This window comes from Xiphophorus couchianus, chromosome 4, assembly GCF_001444195.1.
Source record: "Xiphophorus couchianus chromosome 4, X_couchianus-1.0, whole genome shotgun sequence".
Lineage (NCBI taxonomy): Eukaryota > Metazoa > Chordata > Actinopteri > Cyprinodontiformes > Poeciliidae > Xiphophorus > Xiphophorus couchianus.
Window position 1 is genome coordinate 29,112,630 of NC_040231.1, and position 18,092 is coordinate 29,130,721.

The following is an 18,092-nucleotide window of genomic DNA, read 5'->3' on the forward strand; positions in this document are numbered from 1 at the left end:
TCTATCTATCTATTAGTCGCATACTTACAACTAGATACAGTCTGTAGCAAGAGGGCTTTCACGTGGGGTATTACATTGTTAACACATTGTTATATTGTTGCTGCACCATCGTAATTATCTGCTGTGACAGTCTTTTTTATGTTGTTACTCTTGATTTGGGTCTTTTGGTTTTATTCATTGCACAGTTTGTGATAAAATGTTAACACTGGTTTGAGAGGAAAAACGGATTTCCAAAATACACTCACCGAAAATACAACTGAAGTTTGGCACAAAACTTTAGGAAAGTGACATTCTTGAGATAATCTTATCTCTAGTCAAGTTTGTGGAGTAGAAATACATGAAAGTGTTTTTCATTCTTACTCTAGCGTGTCACTTACTGTGAAAAAAATGAACTAAAATTCAAGCAAAATCTGAAAACACTCAGTACTGACACAGTATTTTGTGTGTCAATGCTGACACACCAAAACTGTATTACTCTGGTATGTATTTATCGCCCTGTTTTAAAATTACATTTGGTACTATTTTCTCATATTTGAAATCGGTAAATGAAAAACTGATGGTGTTGGATCATTCGGAGACTGATTTCCTGTTGCTAACTGCGTGAGTAAAGAGTAACAATCCTAGTTTGTTTTTTTTATAACAAACTATTTCAGTCATTTGTTATCATTTGTACGTTTTTTTAACTTGTTTACAAGAGAGTGAGAAACCAATAATTGCTTATTCTGTTTTAAAACACATGAAGAAATACCAAATAAAGACAGTATTTATAAAAAAGTCAGGACTTTCCTTCTGACTCTAGGGAGGAAAGTCATCCTCCCTAAAATGACTTGAAAACACAACTTTAATTTAAATAGCACCTTAACATAAGCAATAATGAGTCTTAGGAATAAAATACTTCCAAGACGCAGACTGAGTTCCTGCATGACAAGCCACGAAGGAAATAGTAAACTATATTTATTGGCATGTTTCAATTCAGTTATTTACAAGACAAAACATTTTACATCTGTAACAGTTCAGAGACAATTTTGACACAAGTATTCAAACACAACAGGCCATCGAAGCGTATGCTCAACTGTGCACAACATAATCAAGACTGATTACCGTCATAAAGTCTGAAAAATGAATGCTGCAAGCTGTCTGGAGTTGTTCAAGTTACATAACTTTAATATATCTGTATCGGGAGTATGATGCCGGAGATATTGACCAACAAAATGTAAATGTGGATTTTTATACATTTTCATTTATTCAACAGAAATCCCATACAGATGCTGGAGTTTTTATCACCAAGAGACTAGAACATGAAAAACAGAGGAAAGAACAAAAACAGAGACTTTACATTTCATTTTGGACTGCTATAAGTATTTGTCCACTAGATGGCGACATACGAAAAAAGAAAGTGCTCAAATTTTTATCGGTAATAATAAGGCCCGAAGCAGACGAGATGTAAACAAAGAGCAAGGATTTTAGATTTAGTTTCTTTGCGAATCTCAAGAGGGCAGAAGCTCTTTAGGGTTCCAACAAATTTCCATGTCACTTTCCCAAACTTAGATTTTCCTGTCCTTCCTTAAAAGTATTAAATGGATACAATGGAACAAATGGGGGGAAAATGAAATACTTTCCTATTGGTTTTCTTTTATGTTCATACTTATACAAATTTGGAAAATGTTTAAATACAATTCCACTTTTCGAATCCATCTTTATGCTTTTTTTAAGACATGGAAAGTAACTTCTAATGTAATTTAGGTTTCCCATTGTAAGAAGGATTCCCGTTTCAGAAAAGAAGCATTTTTCAAATCCTTTACCCAGGATTTTAAAAAAAAGAAGAAGCTATAAATAGAAAAGATTGGGGGGGAAAGAAGGCTATTCAAACAACCAGAAACTGTGATGTTTTTTGGGGTTTTTTCATGTACTTAATCAAATTGTGTGACTGTAATGTTGCCAGATTAACTGTGAAATGTTCTCTGCTCTAATAGAAGACAACTGAAAACACATCTGGTATGTCTGTCATGGCAGGGCCTAATGGAGGCGCGCTCCCTCACACCTCGTTCTGCTGGGTGAGCTCTCCTGAGACGCTGTTGAACTCGGAGGACCGGGTGCTCATGCCCAGGTACTGCTTCAGGAACTCGCTGAAGCGTTTCTGGTTGTTCCACTTGCGGGCCGACTTCCGAATCCCGATGAAGCCCCCGTACCTCTTCTGGTACGACCTTCCCGGAGAGACCAACTTCCTGTAACCGTGCCTCCCTTTGACGAAGCCTCCGAACCTCTTGGAGACGCTCGGTTCCGGGTCGTCCTGCCCTATCGCTGCCTTGCCGGCGTCCTCCCTTTCCTGCCCTGCCTCCTCCTCATCCTCCTCGTACTCATCGGCGAGTGACAGGGCGTCCTGGGAGCCGTAGAGGGAGCTCAGCTGGCTGCTCTGGCTGACCAGGCCCCTGTCGTTCAGGTCGAGTGAGCGGGTCATGTGGTTGAATCTCTGCAAAGCCATGGGCAGGAATAGACCCCCATCCATTGGCTCCTCTCCCTCAGGAAGTAGGATGTCAGCTTCCTCTTGGGATCTTCTTCTGACGGTGCCATCGGAGGAAGAAGAAGGTAGCGCTTTACGGCAGATGTCCCAGGGGGAGGAAGGAGAGGCGCTGCTTTTGCATCCAATCAAACACACCTGTTAGAGATGGAGACAAGAGATCAAGATCATAAGACAAATTAATCATCAAAGGTTCTTATAACAAGTGGCTGCAAAGCAGCACTAAATGACAAGCCGCTCTGTGAAGTGGAAGGAAAATGGTTTTCAAAATCATTTTCATACAAATAACTGAAAAGTAGGCCTCGATTTAATTGTTTTTTGAAATCGGCGAATGGCCAATACTTATATGAGAAAACGATCTTATCCACCGATTTTTATCTGAAAATCAGCCACTGTCCCTTTTTGCTCTGTAATGAGAAATGGCTGACTGACATCCCAGCCCACCATGTCACAGCAGCAACATACCTGTCAAGTTTTCATACCTGTCAAGTTTTGGACTTGAACATATGGGAAATGTTCGTCGTCCAGTGCTACTGTCAAAAGAGGCCGGGGGGGACTAAGGTAAGGGATATACTGCTGTAAGAGCGGGGAGGTGGAGCAATTAACGTGAGAGCCAGAGCTGCACAATACAGGATATTTACAGGAAAATAATAATACGGGAGTACGGAGGGAGAGGGGGGTGAAAAAACAATAGTTTCCTGGCCAAAACGGGAGACTTGACCGGTATAATCAGCAAGTGCACCATTAACTATAGCCACCCCTCTGTTGCCAACTCCGCTACTTTCTGGCTATTTTTAGAAACTTTTCAGACGAAAAGAAAATCAGTATCGGCAAAAATCAGAATCAGCAGGTTAGGCTTTTTAAAGATTGATTATCGGGCAGAAAATTGCAATCGGTGCGCTCCTACAAAAAAAAAGTTAAATTTATCCATTTTTTAATATAATCAATGCAAAAAAAAATGTAATCTCACGCTTTCACAGCAGCTTTGCAGGCACACAGAGACGTAGCCTTCTGAGAACAGCTCACCTGGACATCCACGGATCAGTACTAAAACAGTGATCCGCTGCTGGAAGTTTAAAACTCCTCTAACACGGTAAGTATGTCTGGAGAAAAGCCTTTTTAACACTTTATTGGAGAAAAAAAATACCAAAGTCAAAACACTGTTATACCTCTGAGGCATGTAAACAGGGAACAACCTGCACTGTCGTTTTTTTTAGTTAATCAAAAAAAGACGACACAAAAAATTGAACAGAGCTTCTGCTATGAACCAGATCCATGTTTACACTGTAAAAAAAAATTTAAATTAACTTCACAACCGAATCCAAGCTAAATTTTTTGTCTACAGTAATGATGTACATGAACACAGTAACACTTTCAAATTAAATAATTATTTCTAAATGAATGGTAAATGACCTACTTTTATTGTCCTAGTTAAAGAAATGACAGCGCTGTCCTGCTGTAATGGGCCACAAATGGTACCAAGTATCAACAGGAACAATTTTGTATCACAATAACCCTAATTTGAATTGGATTCGTTTTGTTTTTCTTCCTAGGATTGCCCTGCGTCTTCATTTGCGCCACCTTCCTGCTTAAAGCAGAGGATGTTGTGTTCTGTCACACAAAGGATTTTGCACGAAGGCCAAAACTGTGACGTTTTTTTCAGCGTATCTTCTTCCACAGATTTCATGTGCCCCTTTGGGGTTTGTGGCAATCTGCAATTTGGGCTTCTTGATTCTTTTTCTGGCCAAAGTAGCTTATATTGAGAAATGGCAACTATATATGTCTAAGCATAATAACAATCTTTACATAAGTTTCATTTAGCGTTGCAAAGATTTTCTTTAGATTTATTTGATCTCTAGAATGATCAAATAAACCAATCAGCCAAATAAAAAGCCACAATTATTATAGCAGCCGCAGCTATGGTGAGTGTATGTGAAGTTTTAACCCACTCTACAACCGATTCCCCTCCCGTGGGTTCCCTGTAAATACCACCGTGATCCCGGCGTCAAACACTAACAGATCAGAGCTTAACGTTTTTGAAACTGTCGAAATGTAAACGTCTTCTGGTGCGCCGCCTACAACGACTCTTCTGAGACGCAGACATGTCTTTATCCAGGCAGAAACCACCAGCAGGCACAGAGGGAAGAAACACACATCTGTCCCCGGGAATCAATTAGCCTCAACAAATTAAAACTCAAATGCCAAAAGGATCATTCGTTGAGTCAGGCTGGGAGTGCAGAATAAATACGAGATGCTGGGGTGAAGAGTTTCAAGTTGGAAGGGGATACTAGGTTTCGCACGAGTTCATTCGTGTAAGTGGCGTTTCAATTCTCTACAAGTAAAATGTCTGCAGCCAACATTGTGTTGAAAGATGCCTCTTGGACTTTGAACAGAGCTTTCAGAATGATAACACTGAATGACTGAGACTGAAACTGTGTGTGTGCGTGTGTTTGTATTACCACAGTGTTGAAACTGAGCTGTTTAGGCAGGATTTTGCTGCAGGACAGGCAGTCAGTCTGGCAGTCACTCCGTCCTGGATCGCACAGACAGAGAAGCAGCAGAGCCACTACGGTCCTCATGGTCCCACCGTCTGCTGCGTGACGCAGGGCAGAGAGGAAGCACAAGGTCAGTGGCATCATTTATCCACGATGGCGCATTAGGGGAAAAAAACAAAACAAAAGGAGGAGTAAATTTATGCCAAAAAAAAAAAAATCTTACATTTAGAGATTAATTGCAGACATTTTCTAGACAAAACATGGAAATTTCTGATTTTGAAAAGTGGAAAACTTGCGAGACAAACGCTGACATTTGGGGATTAATCTTAAAAATATTTGAGAAAAAATTTGGAAATTTCTGAGTTTCTAAAGTTGAAAATTTGCAACAAAACCCCCACCTGAAATTTTGAGATTCATTTCAGAAGTCTTCTAGACAAATGTGAAAATTCCTGAATTTAAAAAGTGGAAAATTTCCTTGAAAAAAAAAATGCTGAAATTTTGGGATTAATCTCATACATTTTCTGGGGGGGGAGGGGGGGGGGGACAGAACATTTAAAAAGTTGAACAGTTTTTACGTCAATTTGGTTGATCCGGCTCGTATAGGACAATTTATCCCTCTGACCAGCTTCTCCAATCTGCCCACAAATGCGAAACTCCCGCCTGAGCGTCACTTCTGGTGATGGAGCGCAGTGTGGTTCAGTCTCCTCCATTTGCACCGTCATCCTCCGTTTCTTTCTCTAAAACCCAAACTTCCTCCTCTATACGCTGTCGGGCTTTGTTATGTTCTTCCTGCAATTCCTTGTGCTTGACTTTTAGTGAGTTTAATTAACCTTCGTCCGCTTGTATTCTGGGATCATCCGACGTCCAAGAGTCCACGAAGGTGATTAAATCCTGGAGAAACTGTTGAAACGATTCAGGTTCTTCCTCGGTTCCGATATCGTCCAGTGTTGCCTCTGCTAGTCTGACGAGGGAACGCCGAGTTTGGCCAGTAAACCCTCCTGAAGGTCATCACTCTTGAGGCGTTCACAGGCTGAAATCAGCTCGGACTTCTCCAACATCAGCAGCGCTCTGCTCACTGCGCCTTGAAGCTGCTCCATCGGTACTTTCGGTTCGTCTCGTTTGGATGAGTTAACTTTTAGTTGAAACTCCTCCTGGGTCTGGCTCGCCAAAAACGCAGCGGTGGCGAACAACCAAAAGAGACATTGTGATTGAGTTCGCAACATTTCAATTTAATAATTGCTACAAAGATAGTAGCGGTATCGCTACTTATACAACAGAAACATAAATTTGATGCTAATTTTTTTTTAGTTTGGTTGTATTTCCGCCAATAGTTGGACTCTGGACAGGCAAAAGTCAAATGTTACATCATGCTGGTGCGATGACACCAGTATCTCTTGTTCTTGTCAGGAGCAGCGAAAGCAGCTTTTATAATCGAAACGGACATAATAGCTCTACTGCTCAGTGGAAACGAGGCAAAAGTGTCACATTTAGTCACTATGACCACCATTTTTACTGCATTTAATTTGTGTTTTTTTGCTGCTTTTCGGAGAAGAACGAGAACCAAACGACGGCAGAAGCAGAACTTGGACTGAGGGACGGAGGACGAGACGACTTCTAGACGAAGCGACTAGAAGGAGACGGCATGAAAAAAGGCTGACCTTCTTCTTGTAGGAGCAGCCCCCCTACCCCGGTCTGGCGAGTCTGACGTCAGAAGCACAAGCAGAGTTTTCGTCTCATTAAACAAACTCGTTAACTCCTTTAATTGATGCCTCAATTAACGCCGCCGGCACCAAACTGAGTCAGTGTTTCTTGCTGACAAACACACTCAGCTGGCACCCGCAACGCGCAGGAAACGCCCACGCGCCGCGTTCACGTATTTAGCACAGCAAATGTAAACATCGACTTGTGAATTTCTGCCCCTCCAACCCCAACAGCAGGACACCCAAACACTGAGGGGACACTGTAAAAAAAAAAAAAAAAAAAAAAAGAGACGGCTGAAAGTACATTTTTTTCCCTCTGTCAAATATGTCGATAATGTCTAAAGAAGTGAACACAGGCTAATTTAAAAATAAAGAAAAAAAAAAAAAAGATAAAAGTTTTAATTAAAAAAGTTCATTCCCGATCCTAACTTGCTCATACTGACATAACGCCGCTAAATTAATTAATGTTAATGCAAGAGAGTTACATTTCTGCAGTCCGATAACAACAAGGTGTTTGACAGTGAAGGACAAAAGAAAGGTTGAGCCGATATGAGGAGAAATGAAGAGGCGGGAGGTAATTGACACAGGCAAACAGCCTGGGGGTGTGTCCTCTGGGAGGGACAACACGTCTCCTCCTGTACCCGTCCTGTAAGGACCTGTTAAAACCGAGAGTCACCTCTTGTGCTTTTATAGTTTTATATCTAAAAACGCGTCTGGATTTCCGTATAGTGTTGTTTTTGTGTTTGAATAGACAAGGACGTTAAAAATAAGATGGATTTTATCTGAGAGGTCAAGTCAAAGTACAGCATACTTGTTAAGTGGGAGGAAAATGATACGTCTTTGCAAAACAGCTCAGTAAAATTGGACGGAAAAATGGAAAGGTGAAGAGTGAGGTCATGTCGGAAGGTCTAGAGGTTTAAGTTTCTGTCCAAGCTCACAAACGTTAGATGGAGAAGTTGTGGAAACGTCAGTTTTCAAGTGCGATAATGCCAAATTAACCATTAATCCGATAAGTAAGTACAGATACTGATACCGATTCTTTTTCTTATTTAAGTTTGATATGTCATCAGACTTTCGGCCATTAGGTATTTTTGTAGTTTTTCTTTGAATTATTTGGTTAAAACCTGCGATGGAATCTGGATAAAGTTTATATTTGTCCACAGAAATACTTTGATAACCTTATACGTAGAAATAATAGAAAAACAAAACATAGTCGCGTGCGTTTTTTTTTACAAATCAAAACAAAATCTTTATTGAGGGAGGGTTGGGAAACTACGATGTAAAAATAAAGCATCTGCTGAAAGTATCGATCTTACCAAGCTAGTATCGAAACTTACCGATACCGACTTGAAACTGATATTATCGATATTTTGGACCGATTTTCCCAACTCTACTTCTTTGATCTAAACTGTTTCATTGCAACTCTTTTTTTTTATTTACACACATTATAATTGCTACTTATGAGATTTGAATTTTACTTTAGGTTTACAGAATGGAATTTTTTAATATATATTTTTTATTTCATTTCACTTCGCAAGTATGTCTCAGTTTGTCTTGGTCTGTCACTTAAAACCCAAATAAAACTTCTGGAAGTCCATGCAAACAATCAGCCATCTCTGGGACACAGTTTTTTTTTAATCTCTTTTCTTTTCATGAATAATAAGTCATCATTGCCACGACGATGCTGGTGATATACAGGAATGCATGTCATTCATGCCACACCAGGTCGATTTTTAAAACAGGGCAGGATTCCACTAGAAACAGAACTAAAGCAACATGGCTGTCGTCTTCCTCTGCAGTCTGCGAAGTCCTCTCTTGTTAAGAGCAGACCTCTCAACAAATCTACAGAAGGGGTCAACTACTGAGGCCTGTCAGGTTTTCATGAGAGCCCTTGAAACTCAATTATTCTACTTCAATTTACTAATTAGCCAGTCAATAAACAGGGTAATTAAGTCCCTTCTGTGAAGGATGCACAGAGTCAGCGTTGGTGCCGAGCTTACAGAGTAACGAATAAAAAGACAGCCTGGCAGAACTTCCACAATTCTTTTATTCGGCCAACATAAAGTGTCGCATGGTTGTCACGTGGAAGGAAAATAAAATGTGGTTTGTAGGCCGTGATGGCACAGTTACTGTGAAAAACTAACTTTAATCGGATTACTGATTACTCCTTGAAAAAGTAACTTAGATTACTGATTGCTTGATTTGGAAAGTAACTAAGTTACATTAAAAGTAACTTTTTTAGTTACTTTCAGCAGCTGCTAACAACAACGCTGTGAAAATTACATTGAGCTTTGCCGATACTTAATTGAAGCTATTTTATAACGATTACATCAACAATGTATTTCCACTTATAAAGTTGAACTGAAGGGGGTTACAACAGTACAAAAAAAACTTTAGTAATTTGTGCGTGTTTTGTGTGGTCCACTGTTGTCTGGAAAACTATAAATAGGATTTTAGTCTGACTAAAACTAACTGGATGTCAGACAAATTCTGGGGTTTATATCTGCTTATTTCCAAGCTCGAAAAGGCGCAACTCGCGACTCATCAAATCTACAAGCAACTTTACAAAAAAACAAGCCCAAAGCCGCTTATAATAATCGGACTTAGCGAGCGAAACACAAAATAGTTCCTGCTTTTCCAGCAATGCACCTCCCTCCGTTGTTTATGTTTCTGTCGCTGCTGATACCGTCGCATAGAAACGGCGGTCACTAGACAAGACGCGTAGAGGAAATAAAATTAAATTACAAAAGAAAATAGTAATGCAAAGTGATTTTAATAAGTAACCGTAGTCTGACTACTGGACTTGAAATAGTAACGCGTTAGATTACTAGTTACTGAAAAACGTGGTCCGACGTCAGTAACGCATTAATAAGTAACGAGTTACTGACATCACTGTTTGTGGTTGGGCGATTGAGACTTATTTCATCGCAATATTTTGTGGCGCTATTGCGATAACGATAAAGATTATGATAAAAACAAACAAATACTTATATTTTAGGTAATAAATAGTTTTGCAATTATTCTCAGAGAATTTAATACCTGCAAAAGACTTTAAATTGGACGGAGGTTTACCTCCGGCAGGACAAAAAAAAATGACTCTACAAGAGGAACGGATGGTACTTTTAGCCTCTGCACTGTCCCGTTTAAATCGGTATAATTTTTCTTTCATTTCAAAATGCGTCACATTTTGAGAAAATATGAGAAAGTTCAAGGTGTGTAAATAATTTTGGAAATGACTGTACTGTCAACCATGCTTTTAAATACATAACCAAGGTGCTTTACTTTGGGACATAAAGTGCAGAAATAAAATATCTAGTCCCTGCTCAAGCTGCTGAAGCAGCTAAAAAACAAGCTGCTCCTGTCAAAGCTGAATAAGTACAGTTAACGTTAAAGAAGTGCTGCTCCGGTTTCCTCCCCGTTCGCTTGATCCAAACAGACACAATGCAAGAGCCTCACAAATCCTCCCATTGTCTCACACTGATTTATCAACAGTTTCCACCATTTTCCCCCCTCCATTATTGCCAATTTCTCATCAAGAACTGGGAAACATAAAATAAATTACTCCCAGCCTGAAGCGCGACTTAAAGCCGGATTATTCACGCCCAGCCGAGCAGAGAAACGCCGTGAATCTGTTCTGAGAAATGTGTGTGTGTGTGTGTGGGGGGGGGGGGGGGGGGGGTGTTTCTTAGCGCTTTACGGCAGGACTGCAGTTTATTGCATGACTTGTATAAGAACCGCAACACTTAACGTCATTGCACCTGAACGGTCTCTCTGCTCGACTGAAGCTTAACTCGTTTTTGCCCATGCAGCCAAACCAGAGTCTCTAAGTGATTTACTGTGATTGATTACACTGAGTCTGCAGACGGGTGACGACAAAACACACAACAGAGATATCAGCAGATTTTACATCTAGGGAAGCAGACTGAAAGTCAGCAGATACGTTTCTAATCTGACAATTAACATGATGTTTATACGTCATGTTGTAATGTTTTTCCCTCAACAAAAACACATCTGGAGTGTTGCTTTGATTCAGAAATCCTTTAATCTCCCATCGGCTGTGCATAACACCTGGGAGGACCTAGCTCCGCCTTTGAGACGCAGCTCCTCCTCTGAGCTGTAGTTTCCCAGCTTCTGCCTCGCAGAGCGGCCCTCCCCTGTGACTCCCCCTCTCAGCTCCTTTAGACTAGCCAGCAGCAATTAGCAAACACCTGTTGGAACAGCGCATCTTCTCATTGAAACGCTGGTAAAAACATCAATAAAGGGTTAATAGAGGAGCCATGTTGTGATTACTTCCTGAAGGCGGAGCTTCAGAAAGATCAGGAGTTCCTTAAAGAGACAGAGCCCCAACTTCAAGGCGTTAAACTACAAAGTCAGATTTCTTTTAAGTCATACTTGATATACGTAGGACTTTTAAGAGAACTGAAAGTAGTATAGTTACTAGATTGTGGCAGAAAACGGCAGTACATGGCTGGAAAAAAACATAATACTGCCCCTTTAAAATGAACTCTCTTTGGTCTGTAAAGTGGAATATGTTGAAAAAAGAAAAACATCTGTTATTTAGCGGACTCCTGAAGTCTGTATTGTCGCTTGATGAGCAACTCTGACAGGCTTTCTGCTGGCAGCTGTCTGTTAGAAAAAATCACTTTGAGCGACAGCTCCTCTCCAGCCCCCTCAAAGTGCATGCTGCTCTTTGTTGTGAAATTGATGTCTACCTGGTAAAATCACAAACAGCTCGCTCACTTGACACATTTTATGAATAGGGATCTATTCTGTCAGCCGTGAAAGGGGGAGATTTATGTGAAGATTTTCATATTCCTCGGATTCCCCAGGATAAAAGACCAACCCTTACTGATTGACAAAGACGGTTTCTCTGGACAGGATGATTCTGACCCAGAAGTGGCACAGGAGACGATGTTGACAAACTTTAAAGTCTCTAAAATCTCCATACATTTTAGAGAGAAAAAAATTCACAGGGCCTTCTGAATGCATTACCTTTGCTAAATGATAAAATCCCAATTTGTTCTGGTACAAATATTGAGGATGTTACATAGATGAAGCCGAATCTTTGAAAATGTGGTGGGATGTAAATAGACTATCTCTGCATATTAAGACTAAATGTTTGCCATTCGGATATCAAAAAGCAATGCATGGCGATACTGTCATTGTTGATTAAAAATATTGAAAGAGTTTAAGATAAATCTCTTGGATTAGTTATTGATGCTAAATTATTGAGGAAACAGTATTTTAGTTACAATAAAAAGGTTGCAACCCTTATAAACCCAGGGATGTCTAAAAGAAGCATACATTAAAAAAATAAGTCATTCATTTGTATAAAAAAGACCACTGGTAATTGTAAATGGTTTTCTGTTGGTTTTTTCATTTTTTGTATTTTCAGATATTTTGACCAGTAGCCTTGATTGATGACTAGTTACATTATTAAAAGTATTTTGCTTCTGGCTATGAATCACTATGTGAAGTAAATATAATGATATGGGTTTTTTTGTCTTTTTGTTTGGTAAAATGACAAAATAAAATTCTTGAATACAAATGCACCCTACACTTTTCCAAATTTCATTTCCAGTATTAAAAAAACCCTAATTAAAAAAAAATTAAATCAATGTAACTTTGACCTTTAATTTTACATTCATGCACCACTTTGAGTTGATCTGTCAGACAAAATCCCAACACAGTGCATTGAAGTCTGTTTGGCAAAAAAAAAATTCAAAGTATATAGATGCACTATAATTAAATAGAAAAATATAACCAAACGCATCCTCTGGTTTGGTCTCCAGATTACCAACATTAGCCGTGAACAAATAAAGGATCCTGGAGAAAGATCTGTGACTTTCAGCTCAAACAGCCACATGTGCCAAGGATCGGCTGCTTATTAGTGCAGAATCACAGGGGACAAGAGCACAAAGAGCGGGCAGCAAACAGACATAAAGGAAGGAGCTGTGCAGTCTGTGCAGCACAAATAAATGTAGTTGGACCCTGCTGCGTTGGGAACATTGTATCCATGGATTAACGCCACACGTTCAAACCCAATTTAGCAGAACTTGTAGCGCTGAGTGAGCCGTCTCTAAGGGGTGTATCCCTTGGTTTTCTACTTCTTGCCCTCTTTTAGTTTTCCCCATAAAGCTTGTGGGTGAAAATGTTTAGAGGGGGTTAGGGAAGTATACTCATAAAGCTAATGGGGTGTGGCCTGGAGCCAACAAAGGTACTAAAAAGAGGAGAAGAATTAAGAGATTGTTTGGTATCTCAAAGTGTTCCAAACACGGTAAAGGACATATTTCTTAATCTCTCTATAAATAAATGTAAATCTTAAAGCAATATTGCCTTAAAATGTGGAAAAAGAGGTACATTTTAGCTTCTCCTATTGGGCTAAAATGATCTAACCTCCTTGTAAATATGCGAGGGAAACCAGAATGTCTTTGTTTCTCTCAAGGTGAAGTGAAAATTGAAGCCCCGGGGTAAACACAGAAGCAATAATTTAATTATTCCCATCTTAAAGATTGCTATTGACAGAGGAAGGATGGCAGCACTCAGATCTAGTTAATGACTTCCACACATGCCTGCTTGTGGGGGAAAAGAAACATCAAGAGTTACATCATAACTTTGGTCAACTGGCCCCGTCTGCTACCTGTGTCAGGGCTGCCTCCAGAAAGCTTTGATAAACTTTGGGTTGTACATTAAAAAACTAAAGGCCATGCCATAATTTTTGCTGTAATGTTTAATGTCCAGTTGGGCGGAAGAAGATGGAACACAGCAGACAGCTTAGGGAGAACGATCTTGGGACGTGTTGACTGGGCTTTTGTTGTAAAGGGCGGTTCAATCCATCTTCAAGAAATTTGATAGAGGATACCTACCAAGACACGACTGACCACATACCAGTAAATCCCATATTAATCAGAGAAACAAACAAAAGGGCCAAGGTGACTGTGTCGAGGCTGCAGAGATTCTCAACTCAAGTGGGGTAAGTCAGGACAATCTGGCTGTTTATGGAAACATGAAAAAATCCATAAGAAGCCTTTTTTCAAGCCATGTTGTGGATATAGCCAATACGTGGAAGACGGTGCACAGCTAACAATAGACATCTCCTTGAACACGCTATCTTCATGGTGGAACATGGTGGTGTTGGTAGCACCATGTGGCAGGGATGCTTGTAGCTCAGTCAGGCACGCTGGACAAAGTTGATGGAATAACAGATGGCACTAAACACAGATTAAACCACGGAGAACTAAGGGCTCTTACATGCGTCGTCCCGTCTGAAGTCGAACAGTCTACACCTTTCACCTTTTTGTGCACCACCCTTTTCTACATAGTCTCCTTCTTTGACAACGACTTCGCAATTTTCTTTCAAGAACTTTTAGCCATTTGACTGGCCCTGTAGGTATTTTGTGAAGAATCGTACAAATGTTCTCCATTTCTCACCGTGCCTGACCGTAGAAGTAGTTTTGTTGAAGCAAAACATCAGCACTGCTGTCCGAGCGAAATGCGCCCACAAACATCCAATCACACAACACACCTCACAGAGCTCTGTGCAAAAATTGTTTGACCCACACCTGGTGTCAAGAAGGACCAGGTCTTCTTAAATACTGGAGGTTTGTGGCTGTAAAATGGAACAGTCAGAGTCCTTGCACTGTGCGTCTATCTATTTCATTTAATCTCCCAAAGGGCAAGGGGGAATAAATGCTTTGTATTCATCCGAGTTCCTCTTCAAGTCCTTGGAAAATGCACCGGAGCTTGGGTGTAAACACTGGTGAAGTGTGGTGCAGAAAAGTTTCATGTTATGGAGGCTTTTGGTTTGACAACTAAGTTTAGTTACAAAATTGTAATTGACTTTTATTAGTAGGGCATATTGAGATGTATCATCTGGTGGTAAGAGGTCATGCCTTGTGACCGTTCATGATGCAGACAATAAACTTCAAAGAACTTTGCAAAACTGCATTTTCCGACTCATTTCTGGCGTCAGAGGTGGGATGTTTTGTCATGATCCTGTCAGGACACAATGATCTTAAGATGCAGTGAAAGTATAGCAATAAATCAAGGCTAAAAACCCACCTGTGTCGAGTTGCTTTTGGACCAAAACAAAATTGACCAACATATTTGATGCGTATTGACGATTTTAACACAGGCACTTGACAAAGTGCAATGTCTGTTACTAGTTTTCACTGTTGTTGATCGTATGACGTGTTTATGATGTTTTTATGATGTCTTATTGTAAAACACTTTGAACTGGCATGTTGTTGAAATGTGCAACACCAATAAATTTCATTGTTTGAACTTGATACAGCTACTTTACATCTAGAAAAAGTTTGTTTAAAGTTGATCTCAATGACAGACAGCTATTAAAAAGCATAAGAACAAAACAGAAAGAATTACAGGATGTTTAGGAGTGCAAGGTTGCAGGGGTTGGTGCCCATCTCCAGCGGTCACTGGACGGGAGGTGGGGTTCACCCTGGACAGGTCACCAGTTCGCCAGAGGGCAAGATTCACGCACACACAAACTCGAACCTACAGGGAATTTCAAGCCACCAGCCAACCATATTTTGAGAACATGCAAGCTCCACACATAAAGACCACAGATTGCAAGGCAACGGTGGCTCCAACTGCTCTACTGTGCAGCTTGCGCATCTTATTTCCATCCATTTGATTTCCTCTCTGTCAGCCAAGCCCCTGAATGGTTCAGGCTCATTAAGTACACAGGGGTTCACTGAAAACAATGAGCCAGATGTGACCAAATCATATGTGATCAATAGTGTCTCCCCTGGAGCCTTTTACAGGGCTTTGAACCTTATGGGTACACAAATCCTGCTCCATTCCAAACACCTTTTAACATTACAGCGCACAAAGTTAAATGTTGACTCATATCACTTTTGAGTAACAATACTTACAGATTTTTTTATTTTATTTTATTTTTTAACCTAATAGGCAGTTTGGCCAGAAATCGTCATTCAAAAATGTAGCAGTCTTCAAGGCATACCCTAAAATAATCGCCTGAAGTGACCACGACAGCATCGTACCCTCATCAGCAGCCATGATCTCACCCAAACAACCTTTCATTATTGTGCTCCTTGAGCCGCAGTGCAAAAGCAAACAGGACCTTTTTCTGTGAACCTCCCCTCCCCATCCATCCATCCAGCTGTTCATGGAGTAAACTGCAGCACTAAATCAGACCTTAACGACTATGACTAATCAGAGCCCGCAATCTCTGACCTTTTAGTCCTTCTTTGAGAGATACTTGTGTAAATTGTCACCGCCTTTCCACAAGAATCGGAAACAGGAATTCTTAGCAAAAGGTACGACAACGGAGCTCAGGGTGCGTTATTTGCTCTATTAGAGCCGACACACTGATTTCATCACGCTGACTTCGTGATATGAGGAATTGTTTTAGCTCACCAAAAAGGATGAACTACACAAAGCTTGCTTTTTCTGTTGACAAATTTAAAATAAAAATTCTTAAATTCAACCATTTAGAATTTGAACTGTGTGGGAAAAGGAGTTAAATCCAACATCTGTACATGACGCCCATTATCTGCACAGTCAAACCAGCTAGATCTTAAAAAAACAGAAACTGCATTTTATGCAACGGATCGAAGTTAGTAACAGCCTCGCAATCAAATTTGCTGCAAGTACAAAACAATAATAAAAAATGAAAAACGGTATAGTGGGGCTGGTTGCCTTGCAGTGCCGATGGCTGATTCTCTTCACAAAGAGAGGAAAATGAGATATTCTTCCTGTCTCTGCTACATCAAATACACCAATGACCACATCTGGTCAATCAAGTTAACAATTACAAAGATTCCAAGATGACAAAAGATAGAAATGGAATAAAACATTTTTAAAAAGAGGACAGGGCACCAGGAATAGCAGTCATTTTTCCACTGTCACCACATGCTTGCTCAGGAGGAGAGATTGCTGTAAAGTTAATGACCCGATGCAATCACCTGGGCTTCCTTAGATACATAACTTTCTACCAACTGGCTTAATGAGCTCAATTTGCTTTGTTTTCGTAACAAAGCAAATAGTTACATAAGAGGATTTTAATCTCTTCGTGTAATTATACTAGACTTGACTGAGCTGGTTGTATAGCGTTACATGTCTCAATATGAACAGGAATTGTTTTGTAAAATTCCATGAGTTACAATTGTCATTATTTGGCTCATTATACATAAACTGAAAAGAACAGTGACAAAGCAATCACAATACACAGATAAATATTAATCATTTTTTATTCATTTAGACAGGGAGAAGCAGTGGTGTCTGCTGCACACACAGCTCCACCTGTAAATCTAAGCTGTGTTTTTGTCGGTTCTGTATTACTTGATCCCTTCACTAATTCAAAATCACATTTTGTCATTTTTTTTGTATTATTTTGTTTTTGGGAACTAACTAGTTCAGATGCATGTCAGTTTATTTTTATTTCCTTTTCCTATGTTTTTTTTTTTTTAGTATTTTTATGACTTACTGAGATAAGTCATAAAAGAGGCACAATTACAATGTATTTTGCTTCTTTTCCTTTGTTTTAGCCAGCAAATTCTCAACATTTGATTAACTTCTGATCAAAATAACTCCTGGCAGGTATCACAGTCCACATTTTATTTGGCTAAACAACACGTAGATAACAGGAGTTTACTTTAACTCATCAGTTGTCAGGGCTGGTAGACAACCTGTGTGTAGTGAAGCACGACCAGCATGAAGCATCCCGTATCAGACGACATCATTTCCAGGCAACGAAAACCACATCAGCACCCATTTGAGTCAAGACGCCTTCTGGTGAATGCACCATTCCTGGAAACCGTTAAAATATCTAAAAAGAAATTATGTGGATTTCTTTTCAGCTAGTAAATAAGGAATCCTTCACTTGAAGCCACTTGTGTGTCAAAGCTGAAAACAATAAGACATGTTTTGTAGTTTTTGATGAGCTTCCCAAAGAACCAAAGTGTTACAAAAAAGAAAGCTTCTTTAAAGATTTTTGGATCAAAGGTCAAAGGTCATACCACTCCCCCTCCCCCGAGGCTCCACTTACCTGTGTGAGACTGTGGAGGTCCTTTCAGATTCCTCACCTTACGTTCCGGTGCCTCGGTCTCAGCGTGGTTTCTCTGGCTTCGTGGAGGACGGAGACAGCTGCTCTTATACAGGCCCACCCCTTCATCCTCCTCCTCCTCCTCCTCTCCTTCTCCCTCGTTCCCCCTTTCTTAACTCCCCCCCTTTTCATTAGGGAGGGAAGACCGAGATGCAGACTGGAAGGGCGGAGGTAAAGATGGGGGGGTGGATGATGGTGGGGGGAGGGTGAGTGATGTAGGTGGGAGGGAGAGAGGGAGCGAGCAAGGAGGAGCGAAAGTCAGTATGATGACAAAATATTGAAGGATTGAGGGA

At 40.2% G+C, this 18,092-nt stretch overlaps 1 protein-coding gene across 2 annotated transcripts; it reads right to left on the reverse strand.

Moving 5' to 3' along the window:
• Positions 1-910: 910 nt before the first annotated feature.
• pnoca (prepronociceptin a) lies at positions 911-17,851 on the reverse strand. 2 transcript variants are annotated; one of them, XM_028016066.1, is made up of 3 exons: positions 17,743-17,851; positions 4,978-5,111; positions 911-2,656 (listed from the first exon to the last, which is right to left on the reverse strand). In XM_028016066.1, exons 2-3 carry the CDS (start codon positions 5,095-5,097, stop codon positions 2,036-2,038), a joined length of 741 nt encoding a protein of 246 aa, XP_027871867.1. In that variant the 5' UTR covers positions 5,098-5,111; positions 17,743-17,851; the 3' UTR covers positions 911-2,035. The 2 variants fall into 2 exon arrangements, with proteins under 2 accessions (XP_027871867.1, XP_027871866.1); XM_028016065.1 differs by having other exon boundaries at positions 4,978-5,108; positions 17,743-17,841.
• Positions 17,852-18,092: the final 241 nt, after the last annotated feature.